The 16837-nt window shown below is 38.7% G+C and overlaps 1 protein-coding gene across 1 annotated transcript in view; it reads right to left on the bottom strand.

Annotated features, from left to right (window-relative positions):
- Nucleotides 1-1327: 1327 nt before the first annotated feature.
- Nucleotides 1328-16837, bottom strand: part of astn2 (astrotactin 2) — a 253457-nt gene continuing 237947 nt past the window's right edge. Inside the window, exons 21-23 of the mRNA XM_023419585.2 lie at nt 7448-7548; nt 6291-6474; nt 1328-3191 (exon numbers count right to left, since the gene is read on the bottom strand). Of these exons, the coding sequence (XP_023275353.1) occupies nt 2951-3191; nt 6291-6474; nt 7448-7548 (526 nt within the window). The 3' untranslated portion in view covers nt 1328-2950. The remainder of the gene's footprint in view (nt 3192-6290; nt 6475-7447; nt 7549-16837) is intronic.

Genomic DNA, 16837 nt, shown 5'->3' with positions numbered 1-16837 from the left:
TTTTCACTTTCATGGCCTTATTATACCATGATGTTTTTTGATGTTTTCATGCCTTTCTATGCCATGTAGTTTTTTTTTTGCTTTTAGGGCCTCATTATATCATGATGTCCTCATACCTTACCACATTATAACTTTTTCAAATGGTTTTATGCTTTATTATACTTTGTCAATTTTTCAATACTTTCGCCATACTATACTATGTTGTTTTTTTCACTTTTTTGCTATACTCTACTATGTTTTTTTCGCTTTCAGGGCCATATTATACCATGACATTTTCATACCTTAAAACATTATGTTGTTTTTAAGTTTATTTTGCAATAGTATACTATGTCTTTTTTTCACTTTTTAGGCCTTACTATACTATGATGTTTTTATACCTTACTCTACTCTGACGTTTTGATGCATTGGTATACTACGGCATCTTTTGACATTTTTATGCCTTGTTATAATATGACTTATTTTGACCCTTTTATGCCTCACTATGCTATGACATTCTTTGACATCTTTATGCCCCAGTATAGAATGATAATTTTAGATTTATTTTATGCCTTACCATAGTATGACGTTTTTGACATTCTATGTATTATAAAATTTTTATGCTATCAGTGCTGTTAGTAAACTATACATATAACATTTTCTTTACTTTTTTATGTTTTTTATACTTTTTTTTATGTCTTACTATACTATGAAGTTTTTATGACTTAGTGTAATGTTATTTTTTACTACAATGTTTTTTTGATATTTCATACCTAAGTATACTATGATGTTTTTATTTGTTATTATACTATGACGTTTTTTGACATTTTTATGCCTCACCATACCATGACGTGTTTGACGTTTTATGCTTTACTATACTGTGACTTTTTATGTCTTACTATACTATGGTGTTTTTATGCTTCAGGATACTATAACTTTTTATTGCTCATTATGCTATGACTTTTTTATGCCTTCCTATATTATAATGTTTCTATGCCCTTCTATACTATAATGTTATATGTTAATTGTTTGGTTGACAGAATTAAAATGTCAATTTCTTTGTTTTGGAGGGGTAGCGGGGCTGTTGAGATCAAACCTGTTCCTTTGTACAAGAAGAAACAGTGTGCAGATGTAGTAAACAGTTTTGGAATTAATCATTTTTGTGGAGGGAATTATATTTTTTTGCACTTATATTGTTAACATAGTTTTAAATAAATGCTTCACAGCTGTTCAAGTAAGAATGATTTTTAAACCTAAATTCAATAACATAATTTTTAATATAATCATTTCAGTGTAACGCTGAAAGAAAAGTGTTCAGATTTCTTATACATTTTTAATATTTCACATTCTTCAGAAAAAGACAATCAAAGCCACATAATAATACAGATGTCCTTTTTTTACAATTTAAAATTTACAATATAATAATTTATTATTACAATTCATATAACATGAGATGAAAATATCGAAAAAAGGCATTGTTTCTCTTCATGAAAACAATCCATGGCTTTGAAGTTATGACACTGGCCTGAAAAATAAGAGGATTAAAAAGGACCACAGGTGATCCCTACAATCACTGATTCTTTACAATTCAGTGTACAGTACCTCACATTGTTACAGTCTGTTGGATATAAACTGTTCGGCCAACTGAAAATGTTCCTCGAGATTATTATATTATTTGCCCATATTTATGTGGAAAGCAGGATAATATCAAATTCTGCCACGAGGGAGGAACTTTTCAAAGATGCATTCACATCACCACACTGTGTCTGTAATGCAGCTGACCCTCTTATCTGTGTATTACAGATCTATTTTTAAATTTGCAGAACTTGTCAACTGATGACTTCCGTCACATTCCACTGACAAGTTGTAACTTATCGTTAGTTTACAAGCATATTATATGGGTTTGCAGAAATTATTAAATCCAGTTATAGCATCTGATTTTTTTTCCAGTATTTATACTGTTTTAGTCACATACCAAAACCCATCATAATATTTAAAGCATTCACTTTAAAGACTTCAGTGTGGCAAAAGCATTGCTTTTTGTTTGTTTTGGGTGCTCAAATCAAATCAAATCAATCAAGTCTGGGAAATAAACGTCCTTGAAATTCATTACTATATTTTCAATTGTATTTATTTTGGGTACTGTAGTACTAAAAACGGAGACAAAGATTTCAGCACTTAACTAAGTACTGAATTAAAAGTCTATGAATGAGTATGATGTCTGAAGTCACCCACTGTGTCTTTGCATAATTTCAACAGGCTGCCAGAGGCATGTTTGTCAATCCTGTTACCACACAAAGCCTTGCTATTTCAATTGAATCTATCAAATGTAATACAAGACTAACTACATAGATTCTCACTTACTGATTTTAAATTCATGAAGCAAAGATTTATTTTATTTTTTTTTTTAATTAATGTGAACTTGAAAACAAGTAAGTGATTTTCAAATGGCTTTAACACATTTCAGTTTCTCCTTTCAAATGAAGGTAGTAAAGGCAAATAAGTAATGCAATTGATTTTTCCTTTTTTTCTCTCTTTAAGCGTCCCAGGTAAGCTTCAAAGCACCGAAAAGGAACTACAATATTACATTCAAAGTACTTAAGCCAACCAGTTTTTCTCTTGGCTGAATGATATTTTACATGTTCACACTGCAGTTTCTCATTGATATGTGCAATCACTGGCATTTTGCAGTTGAGAAGTATGTTCGCTCCAGATTTTTTTTTCTTTTTTTTTTTCAATCATCTGTCTTATAATAAAAGTAGGCCACACAAAAATATTTTTTCGGTAGCTTTAACACAATGTCCAGTGAATTCTGAGGTTTTTTTTTTTTTAGGCTCTCCTGGTTTTCAAAATGCACCAGTCACTTGAGAGACACCTGCTGCAGAGTGGAGTGACGAAGTACATCAATCAATGATGTCATTTTGCAGGAAAAAAAACAAAAACAAGATGCACCGCTCATCTCGAAACTCCTGTCTCATCGGAGTTTGGTGTTGCTGTATGTGTTGCGCTGTACAGAAATGAGCTTCTCCATGCAGGTGGTGCGACTTTCATGTAAAGAGCCATGCCAGGTTTTACTGGGAGGACGGCCCTCTTCACTCAGAAGACAGTAGACATATGCCATAGTGTCGGTGCGACTCTGGATGTGGGTGCTGCGCAAAAGAGACCGACAGTAGTGGCTAATTTTCTCCACCCTGCGAAGTATCAGGTTGGCTTTTCTGTCCGAGAAAACAAAAAAATATGTTATTATCTCATCACCATCACATTTAAAGTTCAAGCAGACATCTAACATTAGGACATGAGAAACATATTAAAGGCTCTTCATCTCTGAAGTTCAATGCATAAATGAAAGCACAAGTTTGGGGCGCAAGGATGCATGAATACAGAAAAATTATTTTTGCAATTTTGGTGACAGTAGACACAAATAGAATTCCTGTGCAATCAGAAAAAAGGCTAGGAGCAGGATGATTCATTCAGTGGTTTCTGTAAGGTACACACACACACACACACACACACACACACACACACACACACACACACACACACACACACCCATGTGATACCGGACACAGCACAACCCAAAAATTAGACAATGGATGGCACATGTTAGTCCTGCTGTTGTATGGTTTTAGGGGTTTAAGGAAGTTCTTCAAACAAGCTGAAAGCAGCTGTGAATTACAATATATCGGTAGAAAAATAACCCATTACTCCAGCAGGTATAAAATCTGCCATACTGCATCAAATATTAAATTAACATTGTATCTCCAATAGATGGAACAAATCAAAAAATTAGTTTATAAAACTTTGAAGAGATTTTTGAGTGCTGCTTTTTGTGTTTGCGATGAGGCATGGAAAAAAACAACGACAACAGTTTTGCTCCACATGGGGCACCTTAAAATTCACTGCATGAGCTGATATACTGTACATAAACATAACGTCAGATGTGCCACTCCACCCACCTCATTGTGAACATGTTCATTTGTTGCCACAAAGTTAACGAATACATTCAAAGAAAGAAAGAAAAAGAATAGAAAAGGTAAATAGACAAATGTGGCATTGTGCTTTAATTTGCACCTCCTCTGGCTTCATGTCTGCACAGAAATACAGCTTTAAATGTTACCACGATTGAAAAGAATTGTAAATGTGTATCTCCTGTCACTCTGCCAGACTGTCAGTCTGGCATTTTGAATTCTCGAGTACTGATTCTGTTGAACGCTACACCAGAGGCAGCTTATCTAGAGTGAGTAAAACTAAGGATTTTGTCTCCAGGACAAGAATCTGGAGCTGCTCTTTATGACATGAAGGAGCCATATGTCAGCTCAGCTCAATTTAGAAAAGATGCCTCACTAAACACACAAACACACATCCATTCCATACTTCCCCAAAAGAGAAAATACACTTACAGTATAACTATTCAAGGTGGTTAAGCTCATATGGACACTGAAATGAGGAAAACACACGCAGAGAACGGCAAAATTCCATTTGTTTTGAAAAGCAGTGTCTGCTGAGCATCAACATCTGTCTTTAGTTAAGCAAGGAGTACAGACATCCTTTTCACTTATTTGCTGAAAAAAAAAAGGGGGGGGGCATTTTCTCATTTCCCTTAAATTCTTACGTCTGAAACAACAGAATACCAAACACAATCAAAGGAGGCTCACAAGCATTTGAGCTACGGACAAATTAAACAAATGTAGTTAAATGTTAAATGTGATTCAAGGTGACAAAGAAGCGACTTATTTTTTTTTTTTTTTTTTGAAAAAGGACAAGTTGAAAATATTTCTGGTTTCTGCGTAACCTTTCAGACTGCACATCCAGCAAGTAAGTCAAAGTGATTAAGGCAACTGAATCCTTAGTAATTGATTGGAAGGGAAAGATTGCCAACAACAACTGAAAACATCAAATCAGAGGAGACTGACGTTTGGGAATATAAAAAGTGCACTGAAGTACAAGACAATAGTTGTGTTTACAGTAAAGGTAAAAAAAAAAAAAAAAGCACAAAACAAAAACACATCATAGCATGTACAGAGAACAATACAATTATGAAAGGGGCTAGTGTTAGGTTGAAACAATGCTGGTGGATATTTGGGGGCTCCTGGGATTCTCAGCTCCTGGAGGAGTGCTGACTGTGCTTACGTTTCACTTGGCCATTCTGTTACCTTTTAAAAAGGCACCACCAATAGAGCCTGCTTGTAAATTACCCCAACAAGGCTCAACCCTGCCAACTTCAGGCAGTAAATAATCCGTGCTCGCTCATCCAAAAGCCACCCCCACCTCTTGCAACTGCCCACACACAAACACATACACAAACACAACATTTCGACCACCCCAATCCCCATATTAAGTCCCAGTGGCCAACCCGTGCCTCCCACCCCCCTTCACCAATCAGAGAGAAGCATAATCTTCCTACAGACAAAAGTTATTCCACAGTTATTACATTATTTATAGCTTGAAAAGGACTGCTTCCAGGCAGTGGGGGTGCACAAACCAAAACATTGGGCTATAATTGGATAAACCAAAACATGGACCAACCAAAGCAGTTGTCAGCCTTGTCAGACTCGAATACATGATTTTTTTTTTCTTGTTCTATAGTTTGAGAGTATTGTTTATCTCCCTCCTTTGTAGTTTTATTGGTCAATAAGCTTCCTATTGTCTCCATGGTGTTGTAATGTCTGTTCACACAACAATCTGTCTATGGGGGTGTCCCTGTTAAGAGGGTGAGGCGTGAGGGGATGTCAGGGTGGCATGGTGTGGACGCGGAGAAACGTCTATTTTTTTTTTTTTTTAAATGAGAGAGAAGAGGAAATGGAGTTGGAAGTTGAGTTAGTGTTAGCTGACTATCAAATTTAGTGTTTGGCTTGGCAGTCAAACACTGTTTCAGCATCACCATGGTAATGCGAGGAGCGACTGTAACCCCAGAGTTTTCACGGTCACCTTGCCCATTTGCTTTCCAGTCGAAGCACTTTGGAGAGGGGGGGAATGGGGGCAATTGTGCAACGGTGTTCCTGCTTAGAGGGGGTCCAGACAATGCCATGAGAAATGGCTTAATAGTCTGAATCTGGCAGCACCAGTTCACATGGCTTTGGCTTTTGTTATGTAAGAAACCTCAGGGTGAGTGTAATTGATCCTAAACAACACATCATCAAACAAGATGACAGGGGGGCACGTATAAATAGTGGCAAACTGGGGAAAATAAGGAAGTTTCTAAACGAGAAAACTGGTACACATAAAAATCCCAAAGACAACAAACTGTAAATGTGGAAAACATTTAAGCATTTTCTAAGTCGGAGAAAACCGTGCCGTCATCTGAATCTTCTCACCTGGGGCCCAGCTCATCCTCGCTACGCCACACAAAGTCTCCAAACTTCTCATAGTGGGAATTGTAGTGGTGCTGCACTCTGTATAGGAGGGGCGGAGGGATCTCCATCAGTGTGTTGTAGGCCATCTGCTGCTCCTTGCCACTAGTGTAGCCATTGTATAAGTTGTACACCTTGTCTGCTATCTCTGTGAGGTGGTAAGAGAAGGAAAGGGAAGGATTTAACATGAGTGAGGAATGAAAATAATCAGACCAAAGTGTATGGCATGAATTTGACGTATTGATTTAGGACTGCATCTCAATAAGGTTGGTGGACTTGCAAATAAAGGAGCAGACAACAAGATATCCAGATTCTTAGTCCCCAATATAGGTCAACTTCATATAGACTGGATCCTATACTTCCCATAATGCAACTTGATGGTGTCTTACATCAGACCCTCCCTGCCTGGCAAGCACCCAATAATTAGTAAATTGAATTTGACATGTGAAATTGGTGGATTGCTCCTTTACATTTTGTTACAGCTTGTTTTAATAACCACAGTATATAATCATGCATGTGAACATTGAGAGAGTAGTTAAGAAGCTGCAATCAAAGAGAACTGCATGTGAATCCTGACCTCATTCCTCTAACCTTTTTAAGAAAAAAATGAGTTGAAATAAAGCCTGATACTAACTGATGAATACTGGTGTATTTTGAATTTATAGCAAATATTTAATAATTGGATGTGACTTTCAACATCTAACTGGCTAAAACAGTTCGATGAAAGGGTGTAACCATTGTTGGGGAAGGTACTTTGAAAGCATAGCTTTGCAAGCTACCAATTACTTCACACTGGAAGAAGTTGAACTACAGCAAAGCTATTGTGAGAAATCTAGTTTGGTTAACTAAAATAACTTTTTAAAAAAGTAGTTTAAAAAGATGATGGTGGAACACTGTGGATCCTTTCAGATAGTCACAATTTACACATTTAGGTATTGTAATTATGTGAACGGAAGTGTGGTGGCAATTTCTGTTTAATAAAAGCACAAAGTTATCATTTTTCTTTCTGCAAGTTTCATATCCGCGTCAGCAGATGGAATCACTGCACAGTTGCAAATAAAAAAAGAATATATATAAGTACAAGAAGGCACAGTCGCTACAAGTCAAAAAGGTGAGAGTACCCTCTGCTCGGCTGTCATCCACCATTGGACAGGATGTCCGTACTGAGACGAAGCTTGATTCAGAGTGACTGCCTCGGCTATCCACTGCATTCAGAGTGAACCTGAAGATGACAGAAAATCAACAGAAGAAAGTTTATTATTTGTGACCAACATCCCAAGATAATCCCAGGTAAAACAAAGTGAGCACAAAAGTGAGCAGGAAATACTCAGCAAAAGTTTGAAAGCCATTACCAGTGTACCGTTGAACAAGACACTTAGAGCTCCAACTAGTTACAACCACTTAGGGCAGAAGTCAAAACATAACAAATTCCTCACTGCATCAACTAGTAGAGCACACAAAAACAAGTCAACTTGCTTGACTGAGTGAGAAGGAGAAAGAAGTTTAGTTTGGAAGCATTAACATATGGACAGAAGAAAGAGGATAAACACAAGAGCAGATAAGAAAATATTTAATATGATAAGTATTATCTTTAACATCCATAAAGATAAAAATCCCCAATGTTCTCAGTCAGTGAACATGTTAATACCACACAGTCCACAAAAACATAATTGTCATCACATGACAAAAAGATAACTGCATCCCGTGCTATCCAAACTCACATAGCCATCTTGCTGTCAGCAAATGTCAGCATATTATGTTATTTCACTACAAATGAATTCAAATAATTGTTTTAAGCTTGCAGGACAACAAGCATGAGGAGATGGCCATCTTGCTGGGTGAGAATATATTTGATCATATATGATATGATCATAATTTTTCCAGGAAATGCCCATGACCCAGGGGGTTGTGGGATTTAATTATATCTGAAAATGAGTACAGCCAGTACCACAACGGCAGAGGAGAGAGGAGTTAAGGGGCATCCAGTCTGACTCCAGGAACTCTGTAAGGACAAAGTTCCTCTTTCTGAAAATGTCAAGCATCAGAATTTTTTGGGTTCCATGACAGACTTCAGGACCACTCTGGACCTCGATAAGAAACCACAGCGAACAGTTCAAGACAGTGCAATAGGAGATGAGACACAATGAGAAAATCGCTCATAACGCATCTCAGGTATTGTGGGGCCACACAGCTTGGAATAGAAAACAAATGACCTTTACATGTCCTTTTGAAAATGCCAATCTGTGTACTTAGGCATAAGAAAAAAAAGTGCAGGGAGGAACTGGTCATACTGAATCTTAAAAGAAAAAAAAAAAAAAAAAGGATCAGGAGCGGCACAGATTAAGCCATCAATATCCTTGCAGCAGCAAGGACACAGAGAGAGAGAGACAGAGAGAGAGAGAGAGAGGGTGGCTGTCGTGCTCATGAACGTGCACGACTATTTGCCGCCACCGTCTTGATGACGGCTGAACTTTTAACTTGTGGCCACGGCTCACTGTGTGACCAAGGTAACCACAGGAACCACACCAAGGAAGATGTTGCAGGAGCTGCTTTTATTGGTTCTCAAGAGTTCACTGTTTTATGCTCCTCTTAGCTTAACCTGCTATATCAAGTGTGTCATATTGCTAACCGTTTTCATTATTCTAAGCTACAACCAGCTGTATATGTCTACGTCTTTTTCCATGGGAGATATTTTGATATGTCTTAGCAGGTAACGCACAGGTTAGAATGTTAAAATGAATGATGGCTGAATTCCATTTTGCTGCTCTGGTGTTGGGCATGCAAGCTCCTTGTCACAGTCATCAGGACACTTGAATAGAACACAGAGGTAACTACCTGAAAGCACTGTTAAAAGCACAAGTTTGACATTTTGGAGAATATACTTAATTTTCTGGTGGAGAGTGAGAAGATGGAAACCATGCATGTGTTATGAATATGAAGCTACAGCAAATAGCCAGTTAGCTTACCAAAAAGAGCCACTGGAAGCAGGGATGAAACAGCTAGCCCGGCTCATCTCAACGTTATCAAAATCTGCCCACTACCAAAGTGTAAAAGTGATAATTACTGGTCTATTTCTTGGCTCTGTGCAGTTGCCAGGCAACCAGTGAGGACAGGTGATGTGAGTTATTTTGGCTAATTAGGCCCCTCCTCAGGACTTTTTGGGTGTGTACAGACTCTGCTTGATTGACATCTCCTTTACTCTTGTGTTAGATTTGTTGGGTGTGTAAGCTGTGTGGGTGTGCAGGCCCTTTTATGGAATGGTTACCATTTGGTCTTATTCATGGACAAGGGTATTAATGTTGCTTTACAGCAGTTGACTGCAAAATCTAAACAGTGTTGTTTACTGTCCTTCACTTCTCATTCAAGGTTGCATGTTAAACGTAAACACGCTGTAATTAATGTACCTTTGTGGTGGAAAAATAAAAAAATAAAAAATAAAATATATATTCTTAGGTCCACAGGTACTGTTTTTTTTACTGCAGGCGAAGTTTTGAAAAAGTGAATTAAGTATTGAGAAATGTTTGTAACTAGTTATGAAAAACTAAGCTTTCAGCAGTATTTCCACAGTTACCACTGTAAAAACAGAGTGACAAAAAAAAAGGAAACCACAAAACACAGTGAGACAAAATGAACAACTCAGATGACATTCCAATGCTAAATACTTTTAGAAATACATGAAAATAAAGACATTAGGATATTATTGTTTTTACAAAAGCTGCTTTTCTTCCTAAACCCATTTGCCTTTTTTATTTTCTTTATTTTTATTTTTTTTAATGTAATGTCTTTTGAGAGCTGTCCCAATGCTGTCAAATGATTGTTTTGTTTGTAACATGACCTGTTTGGACATTGCTCACATAGTTTGTCTGGTCTTGTTATTCAGCAGGGTGGATGTGGTATTCTCGAAGAACCTCACAAAAGACACACGGGCCTCGCCGGCTCCTCTGCCCAGCAAAACAATGCCGGCATGTAACAGTCACACTGTTTAAATTATGTGGCCACATAACGTGCAGATGGATACAATGAGGTGGGAGAAGGGAGGCGAGAAGGGGGAAGATGAGGGTGCTTTATCAAGGCAATTTGTTTAAAGTCTTGTTTAGGACCCAGGATGCAAGCATGCCAGACTTTTATTGCCGTTTTCGGTTGTTTAATTGGTTGGCATCAATGACAGGTACTGTTTCCCCTTTCATAGCCCCTACAGCAATTACTAGATTGTTATGTACAGTAATAAAGCTGTTGCTGCCAGGAGGTTAAGCCTCTCAGAGTCAGCTTTGGGAGATCTGAATTTTGGTTTGGTAAAAGATGGATAACTGCGCTTATCATGCGAGGAATTCTGACATTTTACAGAAAAATGTATATGGAAATTCTTTGATAGGGGATGGGGGTTTGATGATATGGGGGGGCCAGATGGACAGAGTGTGGTGTCTGAGCGCTGCACAGGCACTCAGTGATGATAAAGATCGCCTGGGAGAACAAAGGAACCAGCCACGGTCTGGCCTGCCATGAGAATGTCAAAACATCAAGTAACAGAATTGGCAACACACACACTCACACACACACACACACACTTCCCTTTGTCTCCATTTCTCTATCTACATTGCTTGCATATAGCTCAGCTCTGTCTACCCCCCCTTACAAATTCCCTGTCTCTCACTTCTATTCCAAGGCTGTCTGGCTGCACATGGATCCTTTGGAAGCAGCTCAGTTTTGTCCGTGTGCCATAGTTTTGAAAGCTCAGCAAACAATGAAGTGGACAAATGGCAGATTAATGTTTGTGTAAATTAACAATGTTGCCATTAAAGTAACCATTGTCCTCTAATTTAATGAGACAGTGGAGAGATGGCTGAACAAGAGATGACAAGACAGAAAGCGCAGAGACAGACAGAGCAAGAGGGGATGAACGAGAGAAAGTGAGAGAGGATCAATTAGGGCAGTATTTTTGGCATGCGGAGAGAAGCCAGGGCAGTAGGGGGATGCCTTTTCCATGACATCAGCGTTTGGACACACATCAGTTGAGCCAGTCCACAAATCATTCAAAGCCACATAGAATTGTCTCGCACTGCCTGAAGAATTCGTGGCAGCTTACAGTATCTGATGACTTTGAAATCCTCAGATCTAAGTGGCATCATGCTGCTGCAACAGGCCTAAATAAAATTGCCTTGCCATGTATTGTAAAATTGAAAAATTTGCTCAGCTCTGAATGATCTCACTTGCAGACAAGCAAGACTCTATAGTCCACAGTAAAAATGACAACGTCCCATTAAAAGGCCGTTTTAAATGCTTGATATTTCTGGAGTATTCAGAAAATTGGCAGGACCATCATTTCAATAATACTTCGGATGGAATTACACAGTCAAAGACAATCATTGTGTTGGATGAACCAGTGTCAGGATGTGCTGTCATGATTGCACTATAAACAAGTGATATGTCCATACATTAAAATGCATGGACAGTCTGTTTCCACAGAGCATGCCTTTATTTATATATAAAAAAAAAAAAAAAATGTGGACCTGCCTACCTACTGGAACTTAGATTTGTAGCCACAGTCCATACCCATGCACCTACAGGTTGCCATGGTCACATGGTTGTCATTGTGCTACTGTCGCAGAACGTCAAGAACGTAGGTCTTACCTAATTTAAGCCTATCCATAGCAGATCCCAGAAACAAAAAGAGAAGCACAGAAATAAAAATGCAAGAATGTTTGCCTGTTGCTGAGTAGTGAAAAAGTAATGAGACTCGTTTTGCTAAGACTGATGGACAATGAATAATAACTGAAGTATTCTGGTTTAGTGTCTGTGTTTACCTAAATGACCACAAACCAATGCTGAGCTGTGAGCTGTCAGTGAACAGCTGGCATCCCACCAGGATAAGCTGGGCCCAGCTTCCAGCACTCATGGGAAGCAACATCTCGTCAAACTCACAGGGGTTCAGGTGTCAGGTGTTTCATGTCATTTCTTAGGCCAGTCATCAGCACTCAAGCTGTTAGTAGCTGTAATATTAGTGTTCAAGGCCCTGTACACCCACACACAAAACCCAGGTGTTTTCAGTTACTCTGGCTGATTACGCTTGTGTTCAGGTTGAAGCTGGGTGGAGCAACACACCTATAACTATGAAGTTTTAATTGTCCCACTGTAACAAGTGCATGTGTATGAGGGAGATGACAATTAGCCCCAGTTGGTAAAAGCCCACACAGTCCTGAGTGGAGCCCTAATTAAGCAGCACAAGTGAAAACATGTGTGGGTGGACAGTGGGGCTTTAATCCCCCTAGATGCAACAACAAATCACTTCTCAAGTACTACCAGTGCTGTGACAAGACACACTATACCACATCATTTGTTGAAAAAAAAAAAACAAACAAACAAAAAAAAAAAAATGTTTTCAAGCCCCACATAGATACTTTTGTGCAATGACATCTGCAGTTCAGAATGAGGAAAATAGTGGGGAGTGTTGTGTGTTCTGGCTGATGAAAACTAGTCAAGCTGAAGAGAAAAAGACAGACAGGATGGTTGGTTTACTGGTAAAAGGCTGCTAACACACAAATAAAAGCTATAAGAGGGAACGAAATGAAATAAAGCACAAATTCAAGAGTTCAGGCTGGCAAAAACATGGCAAAGGAATTGAGACAAACTGGGTGCCTGGAGACACGGCCTTAAATAGTCTAGAGCAATTAGAAGCAGCTGAGGAGCAATCAGGAAGATGCAGGGCAGCTGGGACTGGACAATTCAGGGGATTCAGGGTCTGACAAGTGATGCAGACAGTCAAGGCGTGATCCTTGTGCTGTATATAGTATAACAAACTGTCATTAAAAAAAACAGGAAGGAGCAAAAGATCTCTCTAATGCACCCCTATAATATTACAGAAGCTTTTATTAGAAGAACTATAAGCTTTTAAAAACAAAATGTAATTTGGCCAATGTAGTAGTGTTAATGTGTGTACTTCTGTGTGTGTTCTTATTGTTTTTATTTATTGCTGTCCTTTTTCTGTATTTATTATCCATTGGCTGCTGTCTGGTAACCCCACTTACCTGTCTGGATGCACAAAGTCAACACTGACATAAAAGTTTGCGTTTGGTGAATGGTGCTGAAAGTTTGATATTCCGACAAGTATATTAACATCTGGGGTGATATTCTCTAGAGGAGGCAAATGTGGTTCAGCACAAGCTGTTTTTAACATCTGATGTTTTTGGCATCAGCATTATATCCAGTATATTGGTAACTGCTGATTATTTTCTAAAAATTCACCTTCTGAAATGAGGTGTGTAACTTTTCATAGAGCAAACAGCATTTTAGTTTGCCGGGGCAACATTAGGGCCATAGCAGTCTGGGTAATGATCAAGTGTAAAGTCAATACCAGTAGAGGTCTTATCAGCCCCTTGATTAAGACAAGCGGAGTTGGCTGCAAACAGATGTGCCCTCAGACGTAATTCCGACGTAAATTCTGCTCTTATCAGAGAAAAACAACACTGTGGAGAATGTCTAAACAAAGATAACACTGCTACAAAGTTGGAAATGAGGCTCTTATTGCAGGTTTTTGTTAGTGGAAGCCTGAACTCTACAGATTAACCTAATAGTTATTCCCCTACTATTCTTTATCCACTTTCAAATCCTTTAGGAAACTCTTTATCAGGATTTTTTAACTAAATAGATGGTAATTATGTTGTTGGCATTTTTTTTTATCAGCCACCAGATCATCAATGACTATTGACTGCTTCCTTAATTGATCTTTTATTACATTTATTTTATCATCTCTATTTACTTGTTTAAATGCTCAGCTCTGAGCACCTGTATTCCTGCTGTGTTAGTGTTTGACACAACTAAATAAATTCTCCTTTTTGTCACTCATTGGGTTGAATTTACCTTGTCTTTTTGATTTCATTTGCATTTAATGGAAATGCCCCTAGTATGCTGGCATTTGGACTCCCATTAGAAAAGCCAGATTAAACTATTGCAGCTTTGAAGCACTGTAACTTTTACTTGTACATCACATGTATACCGACAGTACATATAGATTAAGTAGGACTCTACAACATGTTTCCCACAGCTTTAAATCCTGGTAGTTTTTTTCAGAGGTTCTCAAAACAAACCAAGGCCACCAAACAGCAAGATCATTATAAACAAGTTCCTTAACAAAACCTGAGAAGACAGTGAAACGCAGAGAAGACTGTGTGTTTCACGCGTCCCATGAAAGCCACAACAACATCTGGGTCCTGTCTGGTTCATCCATTGTTGCTGCTCTTGCAACTTTATTTCAAAATGCCTGCCTCAAATCTAAGATAAATATATTTCTAGTCTGAAATGTCCCTCTAAAGACCTTACCATACAGTGATTGATCATTGCAGTGCAATCCTATAAAACAGCCCAGTAATTAATGCTACCAACTTTTCAGTTGTTCTTGACACTGTGTCAGAGACAAGTTGAGTCAGCTCTATGGTAATTTTTGATGCTGTATTTTAATAATAATAAATAGCTAGAAACATATTTCATTGTAATGTTGTCCAGTATAACGTCAACCCATCATGCAGGCTCAAAAGCAAGGAAAGTTGAGACTAATACTAAAGTATTATACTCAGCAAAAACTCGACATTTTAAGTTATGTAATATCTGTTGGAGGGAAATTGAGCCGCATTACAATATGCTGGTCTTTCTTTCTTTCTTTGCTCACTTTGTATTACTGTACACATCCCACCATAATGACACATGGCTTTGTAAGGCCATGCGCATGGAGAGCTGTGGGCTACTAGATGTTGACCATCACTGGTAGGGCCACTGATGCAGCATTTAAGAAGTTGCCTGCTCATTTTTCATACTGTCACAGTTTGGATTAATGTTGTAAAATGCACGATGTGTTAAGGTGATGACCACAATGTCTATGACTGCATGTAATGACTTCAGGTAAAGTTGGTTTGTTAGCTAAATGTCCCCCCCAAAAAACTTCACATACAAAATGTTCACTTTGTTTTTGAGTTTAAAAAAATATGGCCTCTTAACAGGGATCCTCTTGTCCTCTGAGCAAATAGAACATAAAAAAGGAAGCATCCACCACTTCCACCATGTTGAGACTAAGTACGCTTCCCTGGTTAACTGGACCCAGCTGTTGTTCAGGAGTACGTAACAATCACCCCCTGAAACAAAATAACATTTGCAGTGGTAATTGTAGGCACCCAGGGGAGGATGTGGTTTTGCTGATATTTGCCCACTCATTGTTGGAAAGATGCAAACATGGCCACAATATAATGTTTAATGAAATTAATTGTCTTTATATGGTTATGGGAAACACTGCACTCATAGAAACATGGTCAGAAAAAGTTGCAATAATTATTGTAATCCTTGACCAAGAGCAATGTCGCTGAATACTGTAGGTGAGCAGGACATGCAAAAGAGGGGATTGAATATTAAAAAAAGGTTTGGAAGTTTTCCAGATCATCATCATACAAGTAAGCAGCAGGTTCATGAGAAAATAGCACAAATGTTTCAAAATCTCCCACAATGAAATGGAAAAAAACTCATCACTTGTCGTTTGGCTGATGACCAATTAGGTGATGCCCTGCTAAATGGAGCACACCCTGGGACACCCTCCTCTTCTTCCAGTTCATAGACATTGTCCCCGACCTCCACATAACACTGATAAGGTGTATTAACTGAGTCTGCGAAAACATGTCTTTAGCACTTCAGGGAAAATTTCAACCACCACAGGCACCTTGCCTACCTCCACCAAAAAAGACTGGTGAGACTTCCTCTGAATCCTCCAACTTTGCCCACTCCACAGCAGGGGTGTCAGTCAGATTCTGGAGTTCTTCAAAGTCAAGGTCAGCAGTTCTCCTTTGCTGAAAACAGCCTTCATTAGGCCCTGCCTCTCCTTCCTGAATTGTGTCATGGTTTGCCATAACCTCTATAAAGCCAAACAAAGGTCCCCCTATAAGGGCCTCCGCAAATCCTTCCATACATTTGCTTCTGTGAAGACATAAGCTGCAGTTCTTTAGGCTTCCTAAAACCTGACCACTGATCAAGGAGTCCCTTGGGCTAACCAAATCGTAGGTTCTGATACAACTACAAAGGCAATAATGGATCTTTGGAAATGTTGCTGTTTCTTGTAACACATACACTTGTCACGGAGAGTTCATGACTAGCCCAAAAGCCCAATGACAAAACACCGCATAGTTCTGATCGAGGTCAAGTCAGGCAAGTTGTTCCTTCGAGTCAACCCAAAGCTGCATACTCCTATGGGCTGGTTCATATTCTGTCAGGACTAGATTGTAAGACATATTGTCCAACCACATTGGAAATCAAAAGAATTTATACCAGATGAAATGGCCACACTCAAAGGTGGGGAAAAAGTAGGAACAAAGGTGCAAAAACATGCAACTGTGTGTTTTCCTCACCACAACAGTAATTACATTGAGGCAACTCTCTTGTTCTCCGTGGAAAATGAGCTCTTGAGTATTTGCACACCTACCAAATAACTCTCATGCACATAAATCTGGAAAAAGATGGCGCCCAAGGATGGCGCCCAACCT

The sequence above is a fragment of the Seriola lalandi genome, unplaced genomic scaffold (assembly GCF_002814215.2).
Source record: "Seriola lalandi dorsalis isolate HSWRI2012SDOR001 ecotype SW California unplaced genomic scaffold, Sedor1 jcf7180002054606, whole genome shotgun sequence".
Classification (NCBI taxonomy): domain Eukaryota; kingdom Metazoa; phylum Chordata; class Actinopteri; order Carangiformes; family Carangidae; genus Seriola; species Seriola lalandi.
This window is presented reverse-complemented; position numbering and strand designations above follow the sequence as displayed.